At 43.2% G+C, this 26,733-nt stretch overlaps 1 protein-coding gene across 1 annotated transcript; it reads right to left on the reverse strand.

Annotated features, from left to right (window-relative positions):
* Positions 1–1,952: 1,952 nt before the first annotated feature.
* NLRP9 (NLR family pyrin domain containing 9) lies at positions 1,953–26,717 on the reverse strand. The gene is made up of 11 exons (XM_019978781.2): positions 26,438–26,717; positions 22,091–23,654; positions 16,713–16,874; positions 16,022–16,028; positions 12,075–12,097; positions 11,153–11,290; positions 9,730–9,900; positions 7,211–7,381; positions 4,552–4,722; positions 3,603–3,773; positions 1,953–2,225 (listed from the first exon to the last, which is right to left on the reverse strand). Exons 1-11 carry the CDS (start codon positions 26,715–26,717, stop codon positions 2,093–2,095), a joined length of 2,991 nt encoding a protein of 996 aa, XP_019834340.2. The 3' UTR covers positions 1,953–2,092.
* Positions 26,718–26,733: the final 16 nt, after the last annotated feature.

Below are 26,733 nucleotides of genomic sequence, written 5' to 3' on the forward strand. Positions count from 1 at the left end.
TTCATCCCACCTCAGCATCTGTGAGCATCCCAGACGTACACAAGGCTCGCAGGGTATGATGGCATGGGTCCCTGGTGGAGGACGGACTGCTCCTTGGTTCCTGTGGGACAACCAAACTTTCCTTCTTTATTTTGAGGACTTATCTCCATGAGTGATATTTCTGGACCTACAGACAGGATTCAGCAAAAAGTAATATACAGATACTGGTGCAAAGGGTCAACTCATTGGAAAAGACCCTGATGCTGGAAAAAAATGAAGGCAGGAGGAGGAGGAGGCAACAGAGGATGAGATGGTTAGATAGCATCATGGACTCAACAGACATGAGTTTGAGCAAGCTCCAGGAGATAATGGGCAGAGAAGCCTGGTGTGCTGTAGTCCATGGGGTCTCAAAGACTCAGACAGGACTTAGGGACTGAACAACAACAGAAGGAGAGCATCAGAATTCTTTAAGAATGAGATAAAGGCCAAAAACCAATGGCAAATTGGGGGGAGTGGGGAAAGAGAGAGAGAAACTTCACAACATAGATGAAAAGACTGACCCTGAATCATATGTTAATTATAATGAGTCATTCGATTTTTCAAGATTGCTTTGGGTATTCTATATTTTTTACATTTTCATATCTTTAGAATAAGCTTGCCAATTCAAACAGCAGCAGCAAAATAAAAACAACACAAGCAGGACTGGACTGTCTTTGGGATCTGTCCACTCTTTAGATCAACTAAGAGTGCATAGGTTCAGGGGGAACATGGGAAACCTCTGTGCCTGCCTTCAGTTTTGCTGTGAATATGAAACTTCTCTAAAAATAAAGTTTATTAAAAATGGAGGAGGGATGGACTGGGAGTTTAGGATTAGCAGGTGCAAACTAGTACATATAGGATGTATAAACAACAAGGTCCTATTATATAGCACAGGGAACTATATTCAATATCCGGTGATAAACCTTAATGGAAAGAACTAGGAAATATAAATAAATATATATATATATATATATTTATAACTCAGTCACTTTGCTGTACAGAAGAAATTAAAACAGCTTTGTAAATCAACTCTACTTCAGTAAATTAAGTTTTTAAAATGCATTATACTCAACAAAAATAAAATTCTATATAGGGCCAGTAAGGCATTAATAATTTATGGTACTGGCAATAGAGAACTAAACAATGTTTAATGATGTCAGTGAGGTATTGATGTATATTTGAAAAAGAAATATTAAACTGTGTAGATACATTTGAAAAATATTGAATTAAGAAAATTGAGTGGCATGTACTAATAGATAGTAGAGATATGGAAATACACTTTTTTTTTTTTAACTAAACCAGAAAACTCAAAGGAGACACAGATGTAAAGAACAGACTTTTGGACTTAGTGGGAGAAGGCGAGGGTGGGATGATTTGAGCGAATAGCATTGAAACATATACATTACCATACGTAAAACAGAATAACCAGTGGGAGTTTGGGGTATGACACAGGGTACCCAAGCCGGTGCTGTGTGACAACCTTGAGGGATGGGGGGAAGGGAGGTGGGAGGGAGTTCAGGATGAGGGGGACACATGTATACCTGTGGCCGATTCAAACTGCTATGTGGCAGAAACCATCACAATACTGTCAAGTAATTATCCTCCAATTAAAATAAATAAAAACAAAAACACTAAATTTGGACAAACTCAAAGTGAAAGGCGTGAGTGGGATGTTAGATGTAGGGAATAAATTCTAAAATCTAGAGACACATCCTAGCAGCAGTTCTATGTCAGAAGTGTCAGACGATCATGGTTCCTTCAACCCCAAGCTCCTACATTCCCAAGAAATCTGGTAAGAAAATAAAGTCATGCTTTCCCAAGTGTTTACATGTAATGTATTTTTTTTTCTTCTACACATTGCAAGGCAGGATAGGAACTTTAATGGGAGGTAGAGGATTTAGGCACAGATAGTCAACCCCACAATCGTATCACTACAATACTGTGAAGGAAGAGCTCCAAAATCATCAACTGGCCCTGATGAACCATTTACAGGACCGGGTGTGTCAGGAGGGGAGATGCCAAGGTGACCGAGGGGGACACCTTTGTGAGAAGATTACTTCAGGACATGCTCTTGTCAGACAAGTATACCCCTGCGTCTGCCCTCGTCATCAGTCCAGAGATGGTGTGAAATGATGAGGTTGGGGTTCATCTCTTCCACCTGCGTCAGCATCATCTTAATCTCCTCATCATATGAAGATTTGTTCAGGCTGAGAAAATACAAAAAGAAAAGCTGTGTTGACTTGATACATGATTGCTGCCCTCTCTACACCCCAATGGCTAGTTCCCTTCACTCTTTCCTGGGAGAGTTGTACCAAGGATGCACAAAATCCTTCCTAGAGACTAGGTGAGCGAGCAAGAGGGGTGTGAACCATTTGTCCCTCCCCTGCAGGTCATCAGGGTCTTGGTAAATGGAAGGCACTCAGATGTTCATTCTATGGAAGTCAGCTACACACACTCTAAATGCAAACATAATGTTCCTCAAACTTATGGTTGCCAGAGGGGAAGGATGGAGGGAAGGGATAGTTTGGGAGTTTGGGATGGATATGTACACACCGCTATATTTAAAATGGAGAACCAACAAGGACCTACTGTAGAGCGCAGGGAACCCTGCTCAGTGCTACGTGGCAGTCTGGATGGGAGGGGAGTTTGGAGGCGGATGGGTACATGTACATGTATGGCTGAATCCCTTCACTGTTCACCTGAAACTATAACATTTGTTAATTGGCTGTACCCCAGTACAAAATACAAAGTTTAAAAGGAAAAAAAAAACATAATGTTCCAAACAATATTGACTCCTGCTCTTCAGGAAATGTACTTCTGTGCCAAGACCCTGCTCTGTCCTTGATGGAAACCCTCCTGGCTCTGAGCTGCAGTTGCACTTTTTCAGGCAAATTAAGTAAGAGATGGTGTTTTTAGTAAAGGAGTCATTCTTGCCTGGAGGTGATTCTGGTTGTCAGGGTACATTTGACAACACCAGGAGCCTTAAAAAAAAAAAAAAACTTCAAGTGATAGATACGATGGACATTCTTTTTTAAAAGTTAATTAAAATTTTATTGAGATATACCTGACATACAACACTGTGTAAGGTTAAGATTGCAACACGTTGGTTTGATATGTTTATATACTGCCAAGTGATTTCCATCAGAGCGTTAGCTAACGTCTCTACCACATCACACAATCTCTCTCTTTGGGTGGTGAGAACAATTAAAATCTTATCTCAGCAATTTAAAGGGTTTTTTTTTTCTTGGTGCTGGAGGGGCATGTGGCTTTCAGGATCTCAGTTCCCCGACCAGAGATTGAAGCCGGGCCACGACAACGAAAGCGCAGAAGCCTAATCACCAGACCGCCATGGGAGTGCCTAAAGTCTGTATTTCTGGTCATCATCTCTCAAAGGAGGTGCTCCAGGGAACAGAACGAGTGGGTTGAGACCAGAGACGCTCGACCAACATCCTGCGATGCACAGGACAGCCACCCCCAGCAAAGAAGTCTCCAGCCCATGTCAATGGTGCCAAGACTGCACAAACCTACGGTGGTCCCACCTCCCTCGGGGGTCACTCACCACCGAGGGAACAGCATCCACTCACCCGAGCAATTGCAGGCTGCACTCCAGACTGACCAAGGCTTCACACAGCACCGCCGCCCCATCATAGTCCAGGGTGATCCATTCCAGGTTCACGCAAGTCAGAGATTTGCAGGTGGTGAGAGCCGAGGCTAGGTCCTCACAAGAGGCAGGGCTGAGTTCGCAGGCCTCCAGCCTGCACAGGGGGACATACCAGCATGAGGTGGGCTGGCGTACACACCACCTCGAGGTGCCAAGGCCACGCCTCTGAGAAGAGACGTTCAGTCTGGACAAGTGGGTCTCAACTGGGGCACATGTGTGCCTGCAGACATCTGACACATGCGAGGAGTCCTGCTAGCCTCCCGTGGGTGGAGGGAGGCCAGAGTTACAGCGAAACCTCCCTCAATGCACAGGACAGCTCACTTCCCCACCCCAGCAAGAAACCACCCAGTCCCAGGGCTTCCCTGGTAGCTCAGTGGTGAAGAATACGCCTGCCAATGCAGGAGACACGGGTTCAATCCCTGGTCCAGGAAGATCCCACATGCCACGGAGCAACCAAGTCTGTGAGCCACAACTACTGAGCTTGTGCTATCGAGACTGGAATCCGCAACTGCTGAAGCCTGTGTGCCCTGCAACCTGTGCTCCACAAGAGAAGCCACTGCAAAGAGAAGCCCGTGCATCCCAAGTAAAGAGTGGGACCCGCTCGCCCCCACTGGCTGCAGTCAGAGAAAGCCCGTGCACAGCAATGAAGGCCCAGAGCAGCCAAATAAACAGATAAAACTATATATGAAAAACAAAACCACCAAGTCCCACAAGTCAGCCCGTGGCAAGCTGGAGCAAACCCTGGTTTCATGGCTGGCATTTATTGCTTCACTGCACTTGTTTCTAAACTTGCATCCTGTTCATCCCTTTCATTCTCCAGCTTCTCTTCTTCTTGAAATAGGTAAGCTTTCCCACCATCCATGGACACTCACCCAAGGTTCTCTAATTTACACTTAGGATGCTTCAAAGCTTTACATAACTGTTTGGCGCCAGCATCGTATATCTTATTGTTGCCTAGTTTCAGGGTTTTCAGTTTTTCACTGTGGATAAGAACAGTAGCGATGTCCACACAGCAAACAGAAGTGAAGTAGCAATTCATCAACCTAGAGGGAAAAAAAATACAAACGTATCTGACCCTGAGGTCCAATCAGAAATGGCTTCACTTATGCTCACTTATTCCTGTAAAGGAAGAAATACTCAAGTGTTCCTGAGATGACGACGATGGTGACAATGATGATGGATATGATACCAGAGACGACAACGAGACGATAGAGAAGACGGTGATGATGATGACAGATGAGAAAGACGATAGAGATGGCCATGATGATGACAGAGATGATGGAGACGACGACAGAGGTGATGATAGAGATGATGATGATAGAGATGACACAACGCAGCTCCTCCACTTTCTGCCCTCTGCCCGACCCTGGGCTCCCTGCACTCTCCTTCCTGCCCAGTCTCTCCCCTCAGGGACCTCTGTTCTTGCTGGTTCTAATGCTCTTTATCCAAGTATACGCCGAGTTATCCCCCTACTTCCTTCAAGTCTCTGTATACACAGCATGTTTTGGGAAGGACTTCACTGAATATCTCACATAATTTGATGTCTCCTGTGTATCTCCTATCTCCAAGCTCACGGCTCCTCACAGTATTATGCCCCACCCACACAGTATGCAAGTGTGTATACAGAACATACATGCATACATATGTACATACTGTAAATCTGATAAACATGTATCTGTGTAGGCAAGCACATGGACACATGTATAAACACATTTATACACACATATATGTCTGCTATGTACATACATGGAATACATATAGAGTGTGTATATGTGTGTCTATGTTCTCAAGCAGGAATGATTTTTGCTTCCTGCCCCCAGGCAACACTGGGCAGTGCCTGGGGACATTTTTTGGCTTGCCACACAGGGACAGGGAGCTACCACCATCCTACAGGGCACTGGACAGTCGCCCTCCCCAGGAAAAAACTGTCTCAGCCAAAATGTCAACAGTTGACATGCTGTTGTTCTTGTTGTTTAGTTGCAAAGTTGTGTCTGATTCTTTGTGTCCCCGTGGACTGCAGCACACCAAGCTTCCCTGTCCTTCACTGTCTCCCAGAGTGTGCTCAAATTGTTGACATGTACACACTACCATATATAAAACAGACAACTAACAAAGACCTACTCTCCAGCACAGGGAACCACTCAGCGCTCTGTGGTGACCTGAGTGGGAAGGAAATCCAAGAGGGGATATATGCACACACTTAGCTGACTCACTTTTCTTACAGTAGGAAACAACACAACATTGTAAAGCAAATATACTATAATAAAAATTGAAAAAAAAACAGATGAGTGGATAAAGTTGTGGTACATATATACAATGGAATATTACTCAGCCACAAAAAGGAACGCATTTGAGTCCATTGTAATTAGGTGGATGAACCTAGAGCCTGATATACAGAGTAAAGTAAGTCAGAAAGAGAAAAACAAGTATCAAATAATATATGCACATCTTAAGAATCTAGAAAAAACAGCACTGATGAGCCTATTTACAGAGAAGAAATGGAGATGCAGACGGAGAGAATGGCCTGGTGGGCACAGTGGTGGGCACAAGGAGAGGATGGTAGGGAAAACTGACAAGGAAGCATTGACACATATAGACTGCTGCTGCTGCTGCTGCTAAGTCACTTCAGTCGTGTCCGACTCTTTGCGACCCCAGAGACGGCAGCCCACCAGGCTCCTCTGTCCCTGGGATTCTCCAGGCAAGAACACCGGAGTGGGTTGCCATTTCCTTCTCCAATGCATCAGAGTGAAAAGTGAAAGTGAAGTCGCTCAGTCGTGTCCGACTCTTCAGCGATCCCAAGGACTGTAGCCCACCAGGCTCCTCCGTCCATGGGATTTTCCAGGCAAGAGTACTGGAGTGGGGTGCCATTAGAGTGCCACGTATAAAACGGGCTTCCCTGGTGGCTCAGACGGGAAAAAATCTGCCTGCACTGCAGGAGACCTGGGTTCGATTGCTGGGTTGGGAAGATCCCCTGGAGGAGGGCATGACAACCCACTCCAATATTCTTGCCTGGAGAATCCCCATGGACAGAGGAGCCTGGCGGGCTACAGTGCATGGGGTTGCAAAGAGTTGGACACGACTGAGCGACTAAGCAAGCACAACATGTATAAATCAGATAGCTAGTGGGAAGCTGCTGTATAGCACAGGGAGCTCAGCCTGGCGCTCTGTGATGACCAAGGTGGGTGGGATGAGGGGAAGAGGCTAAAGAGCAAGGAGATTATATATATAATTATGACTGATTCACATTGATGTATGGCAGAGACCACCACAATACTGTAAAGCAATTATTCTGCAATAAAAAAAAATCAATTTGAAGAGGTAGAGTAAAAAAAAAAAAATAGACACATCTGTCAGCCAGGAAGCCCCAGAAGTATCAGGTGGGGTAACCATTGAGCCTTGCTTTTTTTTTTTTTTTTTTCCTTTTTCAGAAGACTCCACGCTTTTCCTCTCTTCCTGTTCCTTTCCTGGGCTGCCAAGAGCCAAAAATCAAAATCAAACACTGACATTCAAACAAACCCCAGCCAGGCGTACCATAACTCCTGTAGGTTGCAGCTTGGGTGCTTCAGTGATTCACACAAAGTTGTCACTCCCTCATCTTTCAGGACGTTTGACCCCAGGTCAAGAAAAGTCAGGGATCTGTTGTACAGAAGGACTTGGGAGAGGTGGTCACAGGCTGCGGAGGAGAAGCAACAGTGCGACAATCTGCAAAGACACACACATCGTCTGTCAACCTGCGCAAGTTCTATGTTCTCGTTCACTCGCTCAGTCATGTCCTACTCTTTGCAACTCCACGGACTGTAGCCCTTCAGGTTCCTCTGTCCATGGGATTTCCCAGGCAAGAATACTGGAGTGGGTTGGCATTTCCTCCTCCAGGGGGTCTTCCTGACCCAGGGATAGAAACCAAGTCTCCTGCACTGGCAAGCGGATTCTTCACCACTGCGCCACCTGGCAGGCCCACATAAGCTCGACAGGGTAATCTTTTCATGAAACTACATGTAAAAACTTTCTTGTACTCTGTGGTCATTTAGAAAAATAAGAAGATTAAAATGTGTAGCAGAGGTGACATCCCTGAGGGTACAGTGCATAGGAATCCACCTGCCAATGAAGGGGAGATAGGTTTGATCCCTGGTCCGGGAAGATCCCATATGCCTCGGAGCAATGAAGCCTGTGAGCCACAACTCCTGAGCCTGTGCTCGAAACAAGAGAAGCCACTGCTCACCGTCACTAGGGCCGTGAAGACCCAGCATGACCAAAAATAAATTTTAAAAAAATTTTTAAATGTGTAGCAAGGGGAATCTAAAAAGAAATGATACAAATGAACTTAGGTACAAAACAGAAAGAGACTCACAGACTTAGAGAAAGAACTATGGTCAGGTGGGAAGGGATAATCAGGGAGTTTGGGACAAACATGTACACACTGCTGTATTTAAAATGGAGAACCAACAAGGGCCTCCTGTAGAGCACAGGGAACACTGTGGCAGCCTGGATGGGAGCAGGGTTTGGGCAGAGAACGGACACATGTATATGTATGGCTGAGTCCCTTTGCTGTCCACCTGAAACTATCAGAACATTGCTAATCAGCAATAATCCAATACAAAATAAAAAGTTAAAAAAAGAAAATGTAAGACTTTAACGGTCACTTAATATAATCTCCAAATTTTCCATGACTCTACAATTATGCCTTCCCTAAATATCTCCACTTTCTGCCATTTTACGTTATACTGAATTAATACCTTGCATCAAAAATTTTAAGTTCTAAGGTTTGTTATAAATAGACTTTTCATATTTTTTTTTATTTATTAGTCAATTGACTTTACAAAAAACTCAATGCTTTCTATTATACTATAAATTTGCCCATTTTGCAGAATTCTGACCTAGTGGAATATATTTTTAAAATCTGCACATTTGTTTAAAATGGTATTATACATTTAAATACTAAAAATATTAACTATTTGGGGGAAAAAAAAAAGGTTGAACATTAGGGAGATGGGGTAAGGGCTATAAGAGAATTTTTGTGCTATTTTTCCAACTTTGTTCCAAGCCTAAAACTAGTTCAAAATAAAAAGCATAGAAATAGGTTGAACATTTTTTCTTTTAAAATTACTAGTGACTTTCTTGCATCTTCAGTAGTCTTTCATTTTTATGGAATAAAGATTCAAGTTTAAAAACAAAAAAAGTTAAATGATGTATTTTAAAGAACTCTTAGATAAATATATCCCACTTAAATTACCAGCTATTGAATACGCTTTAATTTTATTCACTGAATAATACCAGGCAAGATTTAATAGCCAAGCCCTTTCATCTTCCAATATGTAATTTCTTTTGTGCCTCTAAATATTTCTTGGTCTAAATCGTTATAGTTCAGAGTTTTCCCTTATTTTTTTTAATAGTTTGGTTTTAATGTTTAATGTTCCGGGAACTTATTTTAGTATTGACTTTTTTATAATCTAAAAAAAAATCATCTCAGTAATAATATTCTAGCCTTCTATTGTAAATGCCACTTTGTGTGTGCATGTAATACTTATGTCTATACACACACCTGTGTACACCACGCACACACACAAAAGCTTTGTTTCTAGCCTACTATTCACTTCCATACACTTGGGCGTGCTTGCTCCCTTCCCCCACTTTAAGGTATTCTTTTGAAATTAACACTAAGTTTCTCCTGTGGCCCCCCTGGGTAAATAGACAACCCTTTCTATTGCCACCGACAAAGAATCAGTTTGGTTTATAGAAACTCCAGGCAAGAAAGAGGTGGGGACACTGGGGGTGGGGAGGGGTCCAGTGATAACCGAGGACGTGTGAAGCCCCACACCTGCAAGTAATCAGATGAATCCCCCCACCAAGCACCCAGTATACCTACAGAAGCACCAACCGTCTTTTATGATAACCAGGGCACCAAGCTGGATGCTAAGGGCTCGTCTTGCGTCTCTAGAATTCATCAGTTCAACCCCAGGCTCCCCTGCGGGGCAAGCCCGCTCTGCTGGACCGTGGTGTGGGGGCGGTCCGCGGCCGTCCCCCGCGGGCTCCCCTCCCCGACACCGACTCACAGCAGCGCCTCCAGGGCACAGTCCGGGTTCTTCAGGGCCTCACACAGCACCAGCACCCCATCGTCCTTCAGGGCATTCTCGCACAAGGAGAGAAGATTCAGCTTCTTGTTGTGGACGAGAACAGAGGCGATGTCTTCGCAGGCTTCACCCGTGATGTCACACTTCCCCAGCCTGCGGGAGAGACGGGTGGTGGGGGGCCGCCGGGATGTTTACAGGGTGTCTGGGCAACTGGCCCTGGACCACATCAGGGCCCCCAATCCACACCTGCCAACTCCAGACTCTTTAAAAAGCAGAGGTAATTACACGATTCTCTGCATGAATCCCTGTTGCTTTCCACTCAAATTACAAATGCTTTCAAATTGTGGTGCTGGAGAAGACTCTGGAGAGTCCCTTGGACAGCAAGGAGGTCAAACCAGTCAGTCCTAAAGGAAATCAATCCTGAATAGTTATTGGAAGGACTGATTCTGAAGCTGAAGATCCAATACTTTGGCCACCTGATGTGAAGAGCCAACTCATTGGAAAAGACCTTGATGCTGGGAAAGATGGAAGGCAGGAAGAGAAGGGGGCAACAGAGGATGAGATGGTTGGATGGCATCACCGACTCAATGGACATGAGAGAGATAGTGAAGAATGGATCTGGGAGATAGTGAAGGACAGGGAAGCTTGGGGTGCTGTAGTTCATGGGGTCGCAAAGAGTCGGACACAAGTTAGCCACTGAACAACAACAACAAAGCAAGCCTGTATGTTCAAACAACTCTTATGCATGGACCCTTCCTCTCCCTCCTGATGAATCTTGATAGGTGAAATTAACCAAGTGCACGTGATCTGTCAGTCATATTACTGGTGGAGAGAAGAGTGTGTCTTCTTGGTGGATTTAACAAGTTGCTTTTGTTTATTGCTATTTCTACTACTTCTCTTTGTTCTTCCTGCTGAAAAAAAGACTGAGTCTGTTGAGAAATCCCCCAATGAGACTAAAGGCATCCCAGATAATTTTCAGGAGAAAGCAATGATTTGGGGGAAATTACTTTCCCTCTATCCTCTATTATCTGCCAGATTCCAAGATGACATTTGTGATCATCCACAAACCTTTCTCATTTTAAGTCTCTGTGACTGTCTTCAAGGGAAAAGAAATGGGAGTTATGGCTTTGGTAGGGTTGGTTGAGAGGAGAGTCAAGGAGCATCAGATAAGGCATCTGTGAGGTCATTCAAGTGAGCACAAAAGAAAAGATGGGACAGACCTTCTGAGAGGAAGCTTTGCCCTTGAGAACCCATCCATGCTCATCTTAGTAGGAGGTCTACTGATACTGAGATGGACGTGGTGAAACATGCGAGAGACCATGGCAGGAAGGGAGATAGGCGTGTTCAATCTGCCGAGTTCACACAGGGAAAAATCTACATCACAGAGGACAACCCCAAGACTTACATGAGTTCCTCTATGTTGCACATTGGGTGTTTCAGCGCCTCACACAGCTGCCTGGCATCCATATGGGAGAGGCTGCTGCCATAGAAGTTCAGGTGCTTCAAATGAGGGTTATGAAGAATGGCCTTAAATAATTCTAGGCTATTTGCCAGATTCGAAGCAAAGTTACACCTACAAAAGAGGAAGAGACACAGTAACTCATGCAATGAAGTCCAAAGCAAGATACCTCTTACACAATTCTTCCTACTTGTCAAGCTTAGGCTCCTAATACATTTTTTTTAATATCTGGTTTGTTATTGTTCAGTCACTAAGTCATGTCCAACCCTTTGCAACCCCATGGAATGCAGCACACCAGGTTCTCCTGTCCTTTACTATCTCCCAGAGTTTGCTCAAATTCATGTCCATTGAGTAGGTGATGCTATCGAACCATCTCATCCTCTGCCGCCCTCTTCTCCTTTTGTCTTCAATCTTTCCCAGCTTCAGAATTTTTTCCAATAATTTGGCTCTTCTGGTTGTGAATGCGTGTGTGTGTGCGTTAAGTCACTTCACTGTGTCTGACTCTTTGCGACTCCACAGACTGTAGCCCACCAGGATCCTCTGTCCGTAGGATTCTCCAGGCAAGAATACTGGGGTGGGTTGCCATGACCTTCCTGTCCCAGGGATTGAACCCGTGTCTCTTATGTCTCCTGCACTGGCAGTCGGGTTCCTTACCAGTTGCACCATCTGGGAAGCCTTCTTCTGGTTATTCCTGCCTATGACTTCTCTCTGGGATCTTCGGACATCAGGTGCTTAGAGGTCTCCTGTTTCTGCCTAGTCCCTCCACTTCTGCATTCCACCACAGATATTATAAGGAAGCCAGACTGAGCCCATGTTAAATTCCAGGCACCATGTCTGTGCCTCCCTGCACTCCTATATCTGGCAATACCTCCCATGTCCAAACAAGATTGTCTTCCCCAAGGAAAAGATCATTTTGGTCTAAAAATTTTTAAGGGTTTTTTTTTAAAAGGAAACAATTTTTTAAAGTTTTCTTTAAAAAAAAATAAAACAAATTAAAGAAAGATGGTATATGCCCTGGTTGGAGACCCAGGCTCCTGAGGTTGAGAAAACTGGATTCAAATATTTGCTTTTCTCCTGGATATTCTGAAGGTTGGGTAAATTAACTTAATGGTGAAGGTTCATCACAAAACAAGTAGATCATGATGGTTCAGAAATTACCATTTATTGCCCCCTCTGATAGAGGAATGGATAAAGAAGATGTGTTACATTCCATATACACAATGGAATATTACTCAGCCATTAAAAAGAAATGAAATAATACCATCTGCAGCAACATGGACGGACCCAGGGCATGTCATAATGAGTGAAGTCAGGCAGACAGAGAATGAGAGATACTGTATGACATCCCTTACATGTGGAATCTAAAAAGAAATGATACAAATGAACTTACTTACAAAATAGAAAGAGAGTCACAGACTTAAGAGAATGGACTTATGGTTGCCAGAGGGGAAGGGATAGTTACGGACTTTGGGGTGGACAGGTACACACTGCTATATTTAAAATGGATAACCAACAAGAACCTACTGTAGAGCACAAGGAACTCTGTTCAGTGTTATGTGGGAGCCTGGAGGGGAAGGGGCTTGGGGGAGAATGGATACCTGTATCTGTATGGCTAAGTCCCTTTGCTGTTCACCTAAAACTACCTCAACATTGTTAATCGTCTCTACCCCAACACAAAATAAAAAGTTCTTAAAAAAAAAAAAAAACTCTAGGTATGATGATAATTCATTTCTGTGTACACTGAAGAGGAACTGTTTTCCTCATTTTGGAACCCCAGGGTCCTTGGAAGGACATGCACATTTTCATTCACACCTTCACTCAGGTGGTTTCAGATAACCTGGTCTCCTCCTTTACAGAGTCATCTGCCCCGTTTAAAATCAACAACCAATCTCTCAATTAGAAGACCGCTGCTGCTGCTGCTGCTAAGTCGTTTCCAGTCGTTTCTGACTCTGTGCGACCCCATAGAGAGCATCTCACCAGGCTCCCCCGTCCCTGGGATTCTCCAGGCAAGAACACTGGAGTGGGTTGCCATTTCCTTCTCCAACACATGAAAGTGAAAAGTGAAAATGAAGTCGCTCAGTCGTGTCTGACTCTTAGCGACCCCATGGACTGCAGCCTACCAGGCTCCTCCATCCATGGGATTTTCCAGGCAAGAGTACTGGAGTGGGGTGCCATTGCCTTCTCCGTATAAGACCACTAGTCCTCGTTTTTCAATAAACTGTATATACTGGAGAAGACTCTCGAGAGTCCAAGGAGATCAAACCAGTCAGTCCTAAAGGAAATCAGTCCTGAATATTCACTGGAAGGACTGATGCTGAAGCTGAAGCTCCAATACTTTGGCCACCTGATGTGAAAAGCCGATTCATTGGAAAAGACCTTGATGCTGGGAAAGATGGAAGGCAGGAGGAGAAGGGGACGACAGAGGATGAGATGATTGGATGGCATCACCGACTCAATGGACATGAGTTTGAGCAAACTCCGGGAGATAGTGAAGGACAGGGGAGCCTGGCATGCTGCAGTCCATGGGGTCTCAAAGAGTTGGACGCGACTTTGTGACTGAACAACAACTGAACTGATGTATGAGCAAGTCAGTCCCCTACTTTATTTTTGGCAGAGCTTCCAGAAGAAATAAAACAACAACACTTCGATGAGGTCCATTTTTTACTATCCATGCAGGATCTAGAGCAATTCATTTATAAGTCCATTTCTTTCTGTGAAATGAATAAACCACTTCCAGAATGCAAGGATCCATACATTCATTCGACCTCAGTTTAAAGAGCGCCTGGAAAACTCGGTATTTTGCTGGCTGCTGGAGACATCAGGGTAAACAAGGAAGAGATCTTTTCCCTCTTCATGGTGAATTAGTCAGAGAAACACTGTGTCTCAAGACCACCCCCAGCTGTGGTGGGTTCCTAGACTCACAAGTTTTGGTATATAGCAAGAAGTGACACTTAAGCTGAAGGAGTTAAATTTAGCTTGAAAGTGATAAGTTTGCGGGGTTGAAGACAACAGGATGGCATAGGGCAAACCAAGTTACTCAAAGTATCAGAGAAGGCCATCATCAAAAAATCTGCAAATAATCAATGCTGGAGAGGCTGTGGAGAGAAGGGAGTCCTCGGCCACCTCACGAGAAGAGTTGACTCACTGGAAAAGACTCTGATGCTGGGAAGGATTGGGGGCAGGAGAAAAAGGGGACGACAGAGGATGAGATGGCTGGATGGCATCACCGACTCAATGGACGTGAGTTTGAGTGAACTCTGGGAGTTGGTGATGGACAGGGAGGCCTGGCGTGCTGCAATTCATGGGGTTGCAAAGAGTCGGACACGATTGAGTGACTGAACTGAACTGAACGAAGGAGAACAGAATGGAGATTTTAGGTTTTAACCTAAAATCAGAGCTACCATATGATCCAGCAATTCCACTCCTGGGTATGCATCCACAGAAAACCATAATTTGAAAAGGCACAAATACCCCAGTGTTCATAGCAGCAGTATTCACAATAGCCAAGACATGAAAGCAACCTAAATGTCCATCGACAGATGAATGGATAAAGACGACGTGGTCCATATATACAATGGAATACTACTCAGCCGTAAAAAGAAGGAAATCATGCCTTTGCAGCAACATGGATGGGCCTAGAGATGATCACACTAAGCAGTGAGACAGAGAAAGACAAATACCACGTGACAGCACTCATATGTGGAATCTTTTAAAAAAAAAATGATACAAAGAAACTTAATAGCAAAGCAGGAACAGGCTCACAGACTTCAAAAACAAATTTATGGTTACCAAAGGGGAAAGGTCAGGGGGGGGGGGGATAAATTAGGAGTTTGAGATTAACACAAACGCACTCCTGTTTACAAAACAGATAACCAACAAGGACCCTCTGTGTAGCACAGGGAACTCTACTCAGTACTCTGTGATGATCTGTATGGGAAAAGCATCTGAAAAGAGTGGATACATGTATGTGTGCCTGTGTGCTAAGTTGCTTCACTCCGGTCCAACTCTTTGTGGCCCCAGGGGCTGTAGCCCGCCAGGCTCCTCTGCCCATGGGATTCTCCAGGCAAGAATACTGGAGTGGGGTGCCATGCCCTCCTCAAGGGATCTTCCCAACCCAGGGATCGAACCTGAGTCTCTTACGTCTCCTGCATTGGCACACAGGTTCTTTACCACTAGCAGCACCTGGGAAGCCAAGATATATGTATATGCATGTATGTGTGCATGTACGTATATATGTGTGTGTGTGTGTGTGTATATATATTTAACTAATTTTGCTGTGCACCTAAACTAACACAACAATGTGAATCAACTACAGTTCAATATAATATAAAAGTTAAATTTGAAAAATTACACAGAAAAAAGTACAATTCTGTACATAAAGGCAGGCTCTCCATTAGAGAAACATCTCCTCTCCTTGACTTCTTAGCTGTCATAAAAAGCAGTCTTTCCACCATAGAAAGAAAAGCATCAGGGAATTACTGTGATCTTCACTATGCTTCTGGTATTTGTTTTGTAAAAAGGTCATGACAAAATTGTTATAAGGATTATAAGACAGAGATGGTGTATATAAAGCAACCAGCTCAGGGCCTAAGAATTGTTCTATACACACTACCCATTCTATGCTATTCTTATTATTTCTCTCTCTTATGAACTTAAGGCTCTTTTACCACCTGTCCTCAGCACCTTCCTCCACCATTTCCTGGGAAACATCTATTCTCAATCCATTGGCATCCAAGCAAACATCACCAGCTACCAGGACTATCTGCTCTTGGGCTCCCCAAGCAAGTTTTATGTCACAGTTAAAACATGTGTGACAGAGAAACTGAAATGGGGGCCTCAGTGCAAACACACCACTAGACCAAAACACACAGTTGAGTCACCCAGAGGTAACACCAAGTTCCCCAAAATGCCAATTCTGCTTCTGAAACAAAACAAGATTTCTCTGGGCTTCCCATGTGGCTCAGTGGTAAAGAACCTGCCTGCCAATGCAGGAGACGCAGGTTCAATCCCTGGGTCGGGAAGACCCCTGAAGGAGGGCACAGCAACCCACTCCAGTGGGTTGCCTGGAGAATCTCATGGACAGAGGAGCCTGGCAGCAGGCTACAGTCCGCGGGCTCGCAGAGTCAGACACAACTGAGTGACTAAACAGCAACAAGATTTTTCCAAGTCAGCATGAACTCCACAGCTAATCGTCTGCACACAAGTGAGGTGATGCCGTGGGAAGGAAGGTCTAATTCTAGGGACCACTCACAGCAGAAAAAAGGAAAATCTGTCCTTTCTCACCCAGGCTCTGTAACCTGGCAACCAAGCTTCTTGAGCGAATGTCTTCAAGTCTTCCTGTTTGCCCAGTTTGTGTCTCACTCAGTGAAACATCTTAAATCAAGAAAAGCGCTCAGAATTTGCTTTTGACACATGGGATTGTAGCTCGGGTTTTCAAAAGAAAACAGAGTGGGAAAAAAATGACACCCTGCTACTGACTTAAAGAACAGGTGAAGATCCAACTTACACGAACTTGCGGAGTTTACAGACGGGTTGAGATAGCGTCCTGCAGAGAACAGCCAGAGAGGGCTCATCGAACCGACAGTTATCCAGATTTAGTATCTCGAAGTCCTCGCTGGCAGTGAATGCTGAGCACACATCCCGCCAGAGGGTGAGCTTCTCGATGGTGCTGTGGGAAGACAAATACCATGATTCTTCCATGGCTCCACTCAACTCACTCCTTAAACCGCTAAAAATAGGGCTTCCATCCCTGATGGCTCAGTGGTCAAGAATCGCCAATGCAAGAGACACAAGTTTGATCCCAGATCTGGGAAGATCATGTGCCTTGGGGCAACTAAGCCCGTGTGCCATGACTACTAAGTCTGAGCTACTGAGCCCACGTGCTCTAGAGCCTGTGCTCTGCAACAAGAGAAGCCACTGCAATGAGAAGCCCGCACACTTCAACTAGAGAGGAGCCCCTGCTTACTACAATGAGAGAAAGCCTGCGGGCAGCAAACAAGGACCCAGCAAAGCCAAAAATAAACAAATTAATTTTTTTATAAAGCCAAAAATAGAGTTGCCATACAATCCAGCAATTTCACTCCTGGGCACATATCTGGAGAAAACCAGATATACTCAAAAGGATACATGCACTCCTATGTTCACCACAGCACTGTTAACAATAGCCAAGACATGGAAGCAACGAAAATGTCCATCAACAGATGAATGGATGAAGATGTAGTGTATATACATATACACAGATACACACAATGGAATATTACTCAGCCATTAAAAAAGAATGAAATAAGGCCGTTTGCAGCAACATGGACAGACATGGAGATTACCAAAGTAAGTGAAGTAAGTCAGGCAAGAGGAGGGCAAATATCATGGGATATTGCTTGCATGCAGAATCTAAAATAATACAAATGAACTTATTTACAAAACAGAAACAGACTTCAAAAACAAACTTACTGCTACCAAAGGGGAAATGTAGGGGGGGAGATAAATAAGGAATTTGGGATTGACACATATACACTACTATATATGTTTGTTCATTTGTTTTATCTTTTTGATTCCACATATAAGTGAAATTGTACAGTTCTTATCTTTCTCTGATTTACTTCACTAAGCATAATATCCTACAGATCCATCCATGCTGTCATAATTGGCAAGATATCGACTTTATGGCTGAGTAATATTCTATCTATCTATATCACATCTTTTTAAATTTATTTTTTAAGTAAAAGATAATTGCATTACAGAATTTGGTTGTTTTCCGTCAAACCTCAACATGAATCAGCCATAGGTCCCCTCCCTCTTGAACCTCCGTCCCATCTCCCTCCCCATCTCCCCCCTCTAGGTTGGTACAGAGACCCTGTTTGAGTTCCCTGAGACCTACAGAAAATTCACAAATTGGCTATCTATTTTACATATGGTAATATAAGTTTCCATGTAACTCTCTCCATACATCTCACCCTCTCCTCCCCACCCCCGTGTCCATAAGTCTGTCCCTTATTGTCTGTTTCTCCATTGCTGTCCTGCAAATAAATTCTTTGGTACTGTCTTTCTAGATTCCATATATATGTGTTAGTATACATACATATATATATCACATCTTCTTTATTCATTCATCTGTTGATGGACACCTAAGTTCTTTCCATACCTTAATAAGGCTGCTACGAACATTAGGGTAGATACAAAAGTCCTCATTATGGGCAAAATAATCTGTAACTATGTATGATGACAGATGTTAACTGGTCCTCAGATGGTAAAGAATCTGTCTGCAATGCGGGAGACCTGGGTTCAATCCATGGGTCAGGAAGTTCCCCTGGAGAAGGGAATGGCAACCCACCCCAGTATTTTTGCTTGGAAAATTCCATGGGCCAGAGGAGCCTGGCACGCTGCAGTCCATGGGATTGCAAAGAACTGGACACAACTGAGTGACTAACACTTTCACTTTTCATGTATGGTAAAAGATATTAACTAGACTTACTGTGGTGACCATTTCACTATATATACAAATATTAAAAATTATGCTGCATACTTGAATCCAATATAATGTTGCGTGTCAATTATACATTTTTTGGCCGTGCCACACAGCACATGGGATCTTAGTTCCCCAGTCAGGGATCAAACCCATGTCCCCTGCAATGGAAGCATGGAGTCTTAACCACCAGACCACTAGGGAAGTCCCTCAACTATACATTAATTTTTTTTAATGACAATGAAAGATGGTATGTGTTTGAGAGCTAAAGTGTGAGCTGGGAGCCTGAGCCTAATGAAAGAATGCAAGTTAAAATCAGCCCAGGGATGCAAGGATTCTTCAATATTCACAAATCAATCAATGTAATACACCACATTAACAAATTGAAAGAGAAAAACCATATGATTAGCAATAGATGCAGAGAAAGCCTTTGACAAAATTCAACATCCATTTATGATTAAAAACCTTCCAGAAAGCAGGCATAGAAGGAACATACCTCGATATAATAAAAGCCATATATGATAAGCCCACAGCAAACATTATCCTCAATGGTGAAAAACTGAAAGCATTTTCCCTAAAGTCAGGAACAAGACAAGGGTGCCCACTCTCACCACTACTATTCAACATAGTTTTGGAAGTTTTAGCCACAGCAATCAAAGAAGAAAAAGAAATAAAAGGAATCCAGATTAGAAAAGAAAAAGTAAAACTCTGTTTTCAGATGACATGATCCTCTACATAGAAAACCCTAAGGACACCATCAGAAAATTACTAGAGCTAATCAATGAATATAGTAAAGTTTCAGGGTATAAAATTAATACACAGAAATTCCTATACACTAACAATGAGAAAACAAAGAGAAATTAAGGAAACAATTCCTTTTACCATTGCAACGAAAAGAATAAAATACCTAGGAATAAATCTACCTAAAGAAACAAAAGACCTATATATAGAAAACTATAAAACACTGACGAAAGAAATCAAAGATGACACAAATAGATGGAGAAATATACCATGTTCTTGGATCAGAAGAATCAATATAGTGAAAGTGAGTATACTACCCAAAGCAATCTATAGATTCAATGCAACCCCTATCAAGCTACCAACGATATTTTTCACAGAACTAGAACAAATACTTTCACAATTTGTATAGAAATATAAAAAACCTTGAATAGCCAAAGCAATCTTGAGAAAGAAGAATGGAACTGGAGGAATCAACCTGCCTGACTTCAGGCTATATTACAAAGCTACAGTCATCAAGACAGTATGGTACTGGCACAAAGACAGAAATACAGGTCAATGGAACAAAATAGAAAGCCCAGAGATAAATCCACATACCTATAGACACCGTATCTTTGACAAAGGAGGCAAGAATATACAATGGAGAAAAGATAATCTCTTTAACAAGTGGTGCTGGGAAAACTGGTCAACCACTGTAAAAGAATGAAACTAGAACACTTTCTAACACCATACACAAAAATAAACTCAAAATGGATTAAAGATCTAAACGTAAGACCAGAAACTATAAAACTCCTAGAGGAAAACATAGGCAAAACCCTCTCTGACATAAATCACAGTAGGATCCTCTATGACCCACCTCCAAGAGTAATGGAAATAAAAGCAAAAATAAACAAATGGGACCTAATTAGACTTAAAAGCTTTTGCACAACGAAGGACACTATAAGCAAGGTGAAAAGACAGCCTTCAGAATGGGAGAAAATAATAGCAAATGAAGCAGCTGACAAAGAATTAATCTCAAAAATATATGAGCAGCTCCTGCAGCTCAATTCCAGAAAAATAAATGACCCAATCAAAAAATGGGCCAAAGAACTAGACAGACAGTTCTCCAAAGAAGACATACAGATGGCTAACAAACACATGAAAAGATGCTTAACATCACTCATTATCAGAGAAATGCAAATCAAAACCACAATGAGGTACTACTTCACACCAGTCAGAATGGCTACGATCCAAAAGTCTACAAACAATAAATGCTGGAGAGAGTGTGGAGAAAAGGGAACCCTCTTACACTGTTGGTGGGAATGCAAACTAGTACAGCCACTATGGAGAACAGTGTGGAGATTCCTTAAAAAACTGGAAATAGAACTCCCATATGACCCAGCAATCCCACTGCTGGGCATACACACTGAGGAAACCAGAAGTGAAAGAGACATGTGTACCCCAATGTTCATTGCAGCACTGGTTGTAATAGCCAGGACATGGAAGCAACCTAGATGTCCATCAGCAGACGAACGGATAAGAAAGCTGTGGTACATATACACAATGGAGTATTACTCAGCTATTAAAAAGAATGCATTTGAATCAGTTCTAATGAGGTGGATGAAACCCGAGCCTATTATACAGAGTGAAGTAAACCAGAAAGAAAAACACCAATACAGTGTACTGATACATATATATTGAATTTAGAAAGATGGTAATGATGACCCTATATGCAAGACAGCAAAAGAGACACAGATGTAAAGAACAGACTTTCAGACTCTGTGGGAGAAGGCGAGGGTGGGTTGATGAAAGAATAGCATTGAAACATGTATATTATCATATGTGAAACAGATTGCCAGTCCAGGTTCGATGCATGAGACAGGGTGCTCAAGGCTGGTGCACTGGGATGACCCTGAGGGATGGATGGGGAGGGAGACGGGAGGGGGGTTCAGGATGGGGAACACATGTACACCCATGGCTGATTCATGTCAATGTATGGCAAAAACCACTACAATATTGTAAGGTAATTAGCCTCCAATTAAAATCAATAAATCAATTTTTAAAAAATAAATAAAATCAGCAAAGAGAAAAGACACATTGGCAAAATCTGGAGGAAATCAGGCACAATCTTCTAAGTGTGCCTTCCCAGTGGAATTATCAGGATATGCTAAAATGCTATGGGGCGGGGTAGGGAGAAGCATTGTTCTGGCAACAATAAAAACTGCTTACCTTTCAACCTGACATTGGCCCTATGAAGATGCTGACCCCTATTTATACAGATGGAAAAACTGAAGACTTACAGTTCATGGTCACAACACTAGCAAATAGCAGTGCAAGGACTCTAACCAATGTCTCTTTGACTACAAAAGTCACGTTTTTTAAGTACAGAAGTACAGTGTTTTATGAAATACCCATTGGGGGCTGGAAAGAAAATGAAAAGTGAGACTGTTAGTCACTCAGCTGTGTCTGACTCTGCAACCCCATGGACTGTAGCCCACCAGGTTCCTCTGTCCATGGAATTTCCCAGGCAAGAATATTACAGTTGGTTGCCATTCCCTTCTCCAGGGGATTGTCCCACCCAGGGATTGAACCCCGGTCTCCTGCACTACAGGTGGATTCTTTACCATCTGAGCTACCAGGGAAGCCTATCTGGGACTGGCACAAATCTGGCACGTAGGAGAGAGGGAATTAATACATGGACTTACTTTGAGATGCATCCAGACTCATCTGGGAAGACATGTTCCATACACAGGTGAAATTTCTGCAGACTATGGCAATGTCTCAGACAGGCTGCACATATTATCAGTTCCTCTTTGGTACCAATATAAATGTCAATGTCTTTGAAGAAATTCACCACTTGGGCTACAAATTCTGGGTCCTGGGTCTCAAACAAACAATTGAATAATGCCTGGAAACTCATCATGACATTATTGGGGTCACACTGACTTAAAGTGTCAAGACTTTGCGTTATTTCCTGCTTTATCTCTTTAGACAGTGGAAAACCAAAGGACGTCTCCAGCCTGTGGGTCATCCTTTCAGTTGAGAACACAAACAGGAATACCGCTGTCCAGGACAAGCGGGAGTAGTGTTCGCTCACGGCCCTGGTGATGAGCTGGGTCACATTTCCAATGACCGAGTGAGGTGGGTCCTTGGGTCGTGTGAACATGTAGAACATGGCGGCACAAAATTCTTGGATACAGGTATGGATGAAGGCAAGGCAGTCACCACTCCTGTGAAGAAGTTTCATATCTAACCACATCGAGGTGTCCGATTCGGACACCCCGTTCCTCCTGAGGTCCTCAGGGCAAAACAGGAACGTGCAAGTCCACATACCCTCGGCAGCCAAGGTACACAGGCTTTTCAGACGGGCTCTTCTCTGCTTCAGTGGACAGGTCTCACTTCCTGATCTGAATACTTTCGTGAAGAAAGACACGTACAAACCAGTGATGGTTTCAGAGTCCAGCTCCAGGTCTTCTCCTTTCTCCAGCTGACACTTCAAGCTGGTACAGACCAGCCAACAGAGAAAGGGGCTCTGGCACAAGACGAAGAGTGAGCTCTTCTCCCTCACAAAACTGAAGGCTCTCGAGGATGCATCCTTCTCCTGGAAGTAATGAGAGAAATACAGTTTCCTTTGGTGCTCAGAGAACCCCAAGAGAAAGATGCATTTCATGTGCTTCAATAAGGAGTAGTTTTTTCTCATCCCCATCTTGCTGAGTGCAAGGAGCAGAGAGCATTCTGGGAGCATCTGTTTCTGCAGCAGGCTCTGCAGGACAACCTGCATGGACTGTGGCTGCTCCCAGTCTTCACAGAGGTCAGCGTTGCAATCCAAGTCAAACTTCAGTTCCTCCATGCCATCCAAGATAAAGAGGATTCTCTCTGGCTGGGAAAAGATGTCTTCAATGGGCTCTGAAGACTCAGGCCAGTCCCTGGAGAGCAGCTCCACCAGGCTCATGTCCGTCACACCATTCATTTCACGGCCTGTGAGGAAGAAGACGAACGAGAACCTGTCCCTCCATAGGTTTCCCTTGGCCCACTCCAGCATCACTTTTCTCAGAAAGGTTGTTTTTCCAATCCCTTCAGGACCGTGCAAGACCACAGTGGGTGAGGACTCTCCAGGCTTGAAGGCATCAAGGTAGACAGTGCTCAGGAGTTCGTACTCAATCTTTGTGGTCTCTTCGTAGAAATCTTCAGGAACCAGAAGGCAGGGCTCCTTCTCCCATAGGACTTGGAATTTCTGCTTCATGTGGCTTCTATATGGGTTTATCTTCTCTGAATTAACAGGGACAGAAGAGAAGACAATTAAAAAAAATACACCCCATATTTGGTACTGAGAACAAACCCTATGGATTTACTCAAACATATGCGCAAAGACTGATGTATGCCCATGGGGGACCAGGCTCATAAACTTTGGGGTTTTTTCTTATTTATTTTTATTAAAGTATAGTTGATGTACAATGTTGTTCATTCCTATTGTATAGCAAACTGATTCGGTTATACTTATATATTCATTCTTTTTTAATATTCTTTTCCATTATGGCTTATAGGATTTTTTTAATTAAAGGGTAATTACTTTATAATGTTGTGTTATTTCATGCTGTACAACAATGTGAATTAGTTATATGTTCTATGTCTCCTGCTTTGGCAGGTGGGTTCTTTGCTGTGGAGCCATCATGGAATCCCTAAATACGTGGGTCATCACAGAGCACCAAACTGAGCTCCTCGCGCTACACAGCAGCTTCCCACTAGCTGTCTGTTTTACACATGGTGGTGTGTATATGTCAGTACTACTCTTTCAATTCATCCCGCCCTCACCTTCTCCCAATGTGTCCTAAGAACCTAGGAATAAAACTATCACACGGCCCAGAAATCCCACTGCTGGGCATAGACCTAGACAAAAACATAATCCCCCCAAAAAAATCTACCCCAGATTTTACACAGAATATGAACACCTGAGGATTACATTTCAAACTAGAAGAACACCATCTGCACAGTCAAGAATTCATAAGCACTGCTATTTAGGGATTCCATGATGGCTTAGCAGCAAAGAACCCACCTGCCAATGCAGGAGACATGGTCAATCCCTGGGTCAGAAAGACACTCTGGAGAAGGAAATGGCAACCCACTTCAGTATTCTTGCCTGGAGAATTCCATGGACAGAGGAGCCTGGTAGGCTATGGTACATGGGGTCCCTACGAGTCAGACACAACTGAACATGTATAAAACAGATAACCAGCAAGGACCTACTGCATAGCACAGGAAACTTTACTCATTACTTTGTAATAACTTCTAAAGGAAAAGAATATGAAATATATATACCTTATATAATTTATGTACTATATAATATTTATGTATATTGTGCATTATAATACATAATATATAAATTATATGTCAGAAAGATCCCCTGGAGAAAGAAATGGCAACCCACTCCAGTTTTTGTTGGCTGGGAAATCCCATGTTCAGAGGAGCCTGAAGGGCTACAGTCTATGGGGTTGCAAAGAATCAGACACAATTTGGCGACTAAACAACAACAAATGATTACTAACATATTTAATGTATAATATAAATTATATATTACATGGCTATACATCTGAAACTAACACAACATTCTAACATTATAAATCAACAATAATTCCTTTTAAGAAATCATAATAAAGCCATGAAAACAGATAAAAGAGAACCTTGAGAGCAGAAAAATAAAATCTAAAGAAATGTTGGAAGAGTTTCCATGTTCATGAACTCCAATTTAAGATCAAACACTCACTCAAAAATAAATTTAAATATATGTGTGTATATATATACAAAGAGAAAAAAATTAATGAGTGATTTGTCTGGTATTTTGTCACTTTGTTTGCCAGGATTTACAATTCAACTGATCTTATTCTCTGAGGGAAAAAAAAATAGCGTACTCTCCCAAAGGAGGATGTAAAGCCCTTCAGTGAGTCAAAAATAACTGGTCCTGAATCAGATGTGTCCCTTTTGGATACGTCATCTAACATGCGGGGACACTGTTAGGTCTGCATTTTTCTCATTTGCAAACCTCAGAGTCATGGTAAAAATGAAACGACATCACACATGAAAAGCGCTTCCTGTGGGAGCGGGGGCATCTGCTATCTCCTCATCTTAGGATTCTGCCTAGTTTCTTGTGCAAGTCTGGTGAAAAAGATGTGACCTGAATGGGGAAAGAACTTTTAAAAGAGTGGACACATGTACATGTATAACTGAGTCACTGTGCTGTACAGCAGACAATAACACAACACTGCAAGTCAACTCTACTCCAATAAAAAAATATTTAATCAAAAGAAAGGTGGAGAGGGTGGCACAAATGGAGAGAGTAGCATGGAAACATTCCAGGTGTAAAACAGATAGCCAGTGGGAATTTGCTGTGTGATGCAGGGAACTCAAACTGGGTCTGTGTGACAACCCAGAGGGGTGGGATGAGGTGGGAGGTGGTAGGGAGGCTCAAGAAGAAGGGGACACGGGTATACCTATGGCTGATGCACGTTGATGTATGGCAGAAACCAACACAGTACTGTCGAGCAATTATCCTTCAATTAAAAAATAAAAATTTTTAAAAATTATTAAAAAAAAAAAAAAAGAGTGGGTTAGAAGCATCATGAAATTCCATCTCAGCAGTCCTGGTGACACAGATACTAAGCCCCAGGTGCTCAGTCGTGTCCGACTCTTTGCAACCCCGTGAGCCCACCAGGCTCCTCTCTGTCCATGGGATTCTCCAGGCAAGAATACTGGAGTGGGTTGCCATTTCCTTCTCCAGGGGATCTTTTAAACTAGCATTGACTCAGCTTGGAACAGAAAAATGAGGAGAAGACACTTAGATGAATGGTCTGAGGACATTATTCATCCACTCTGGCCCATGAATGACCAGAGCTGGCTTGAAATTCTACTATTTCCAAGGGTCCTACTGACCTGTAACACATTCTCAACAAATGGAGGCATGGCCACTAACTCAGTAATGAAGTGACCTTCATTAGAAGCTCCCAGTAAACCAGCCACCCCCGTGGGTCCCTGCTCCCCATCCCTCCCAGGACACTTACGTCGGATCTCGTTCCGAGCCTTCCTCCAGAGATCATCCCGACTGATCTGAAGAAACAGATTCAGGGTCACGTCCCAGGCTAGTTTTCCCGGGTAATGCTTGCTCAACAGCTTTGACACATTTTCTCGTGAAGCCTTCTTTAGTTCGGTCCACGGGATGGGCTTGAGTTTCAATTTCAGAGGTTCTTGCTTGAGGAGCTCCTTAAATTTCCAGAACTCTTCCTTTTTGAGCTCCTCCAGGTACCACAACAAGCCAAAGTCAGAAAAAAAAGATTCGGCCATCTTGTCACGGGATTGC

Source organism: Bos indicus, chromosome 18 (assembly GCF_029378745.1).
Source record: "Bos indicus isolate NIAB-ARS_2022 breed Sahiwal x Tharparkar chromosome 18, NIAB-ARS_B.indTharparkar_mat_pri_1.0, whole genome shotgun sequence".
Classification (NCBI taxonomy): Eukaryota; Metazoa; Chordata; class Mammalia; order Artiodactyla; family Bovidae; genus Bos; species Bos indicus.

What these genes read in the sequence shown, in the direction of transcription:
- NLRP9 (XM_019978781.2), bottom strand. Translation starts at nt 26,717, where the DNA reads ATGGCCGAATCTTTTTTTTCTGACTTTGGCTTGTTGTGGTACCTGGAG. An exon ending in GAGTCTGGATGCATCTCAAA is followed by an intron (nt 16,875 to 22,090) that starts GTAAGTCCATGT and finishes GTCTTCCCACAG; the next exon opens with CACCATCGAGAAGCTCACCC. An exon ending in TGCAACATAGAGGAACTCAT is followed by an intron (nt 9,901 to 11,152) that starts GTAAGTCTTGGG and finishes TCTCTCCCGCAG; the next exon opens with GCTGGGGAAGTGTGACATCA.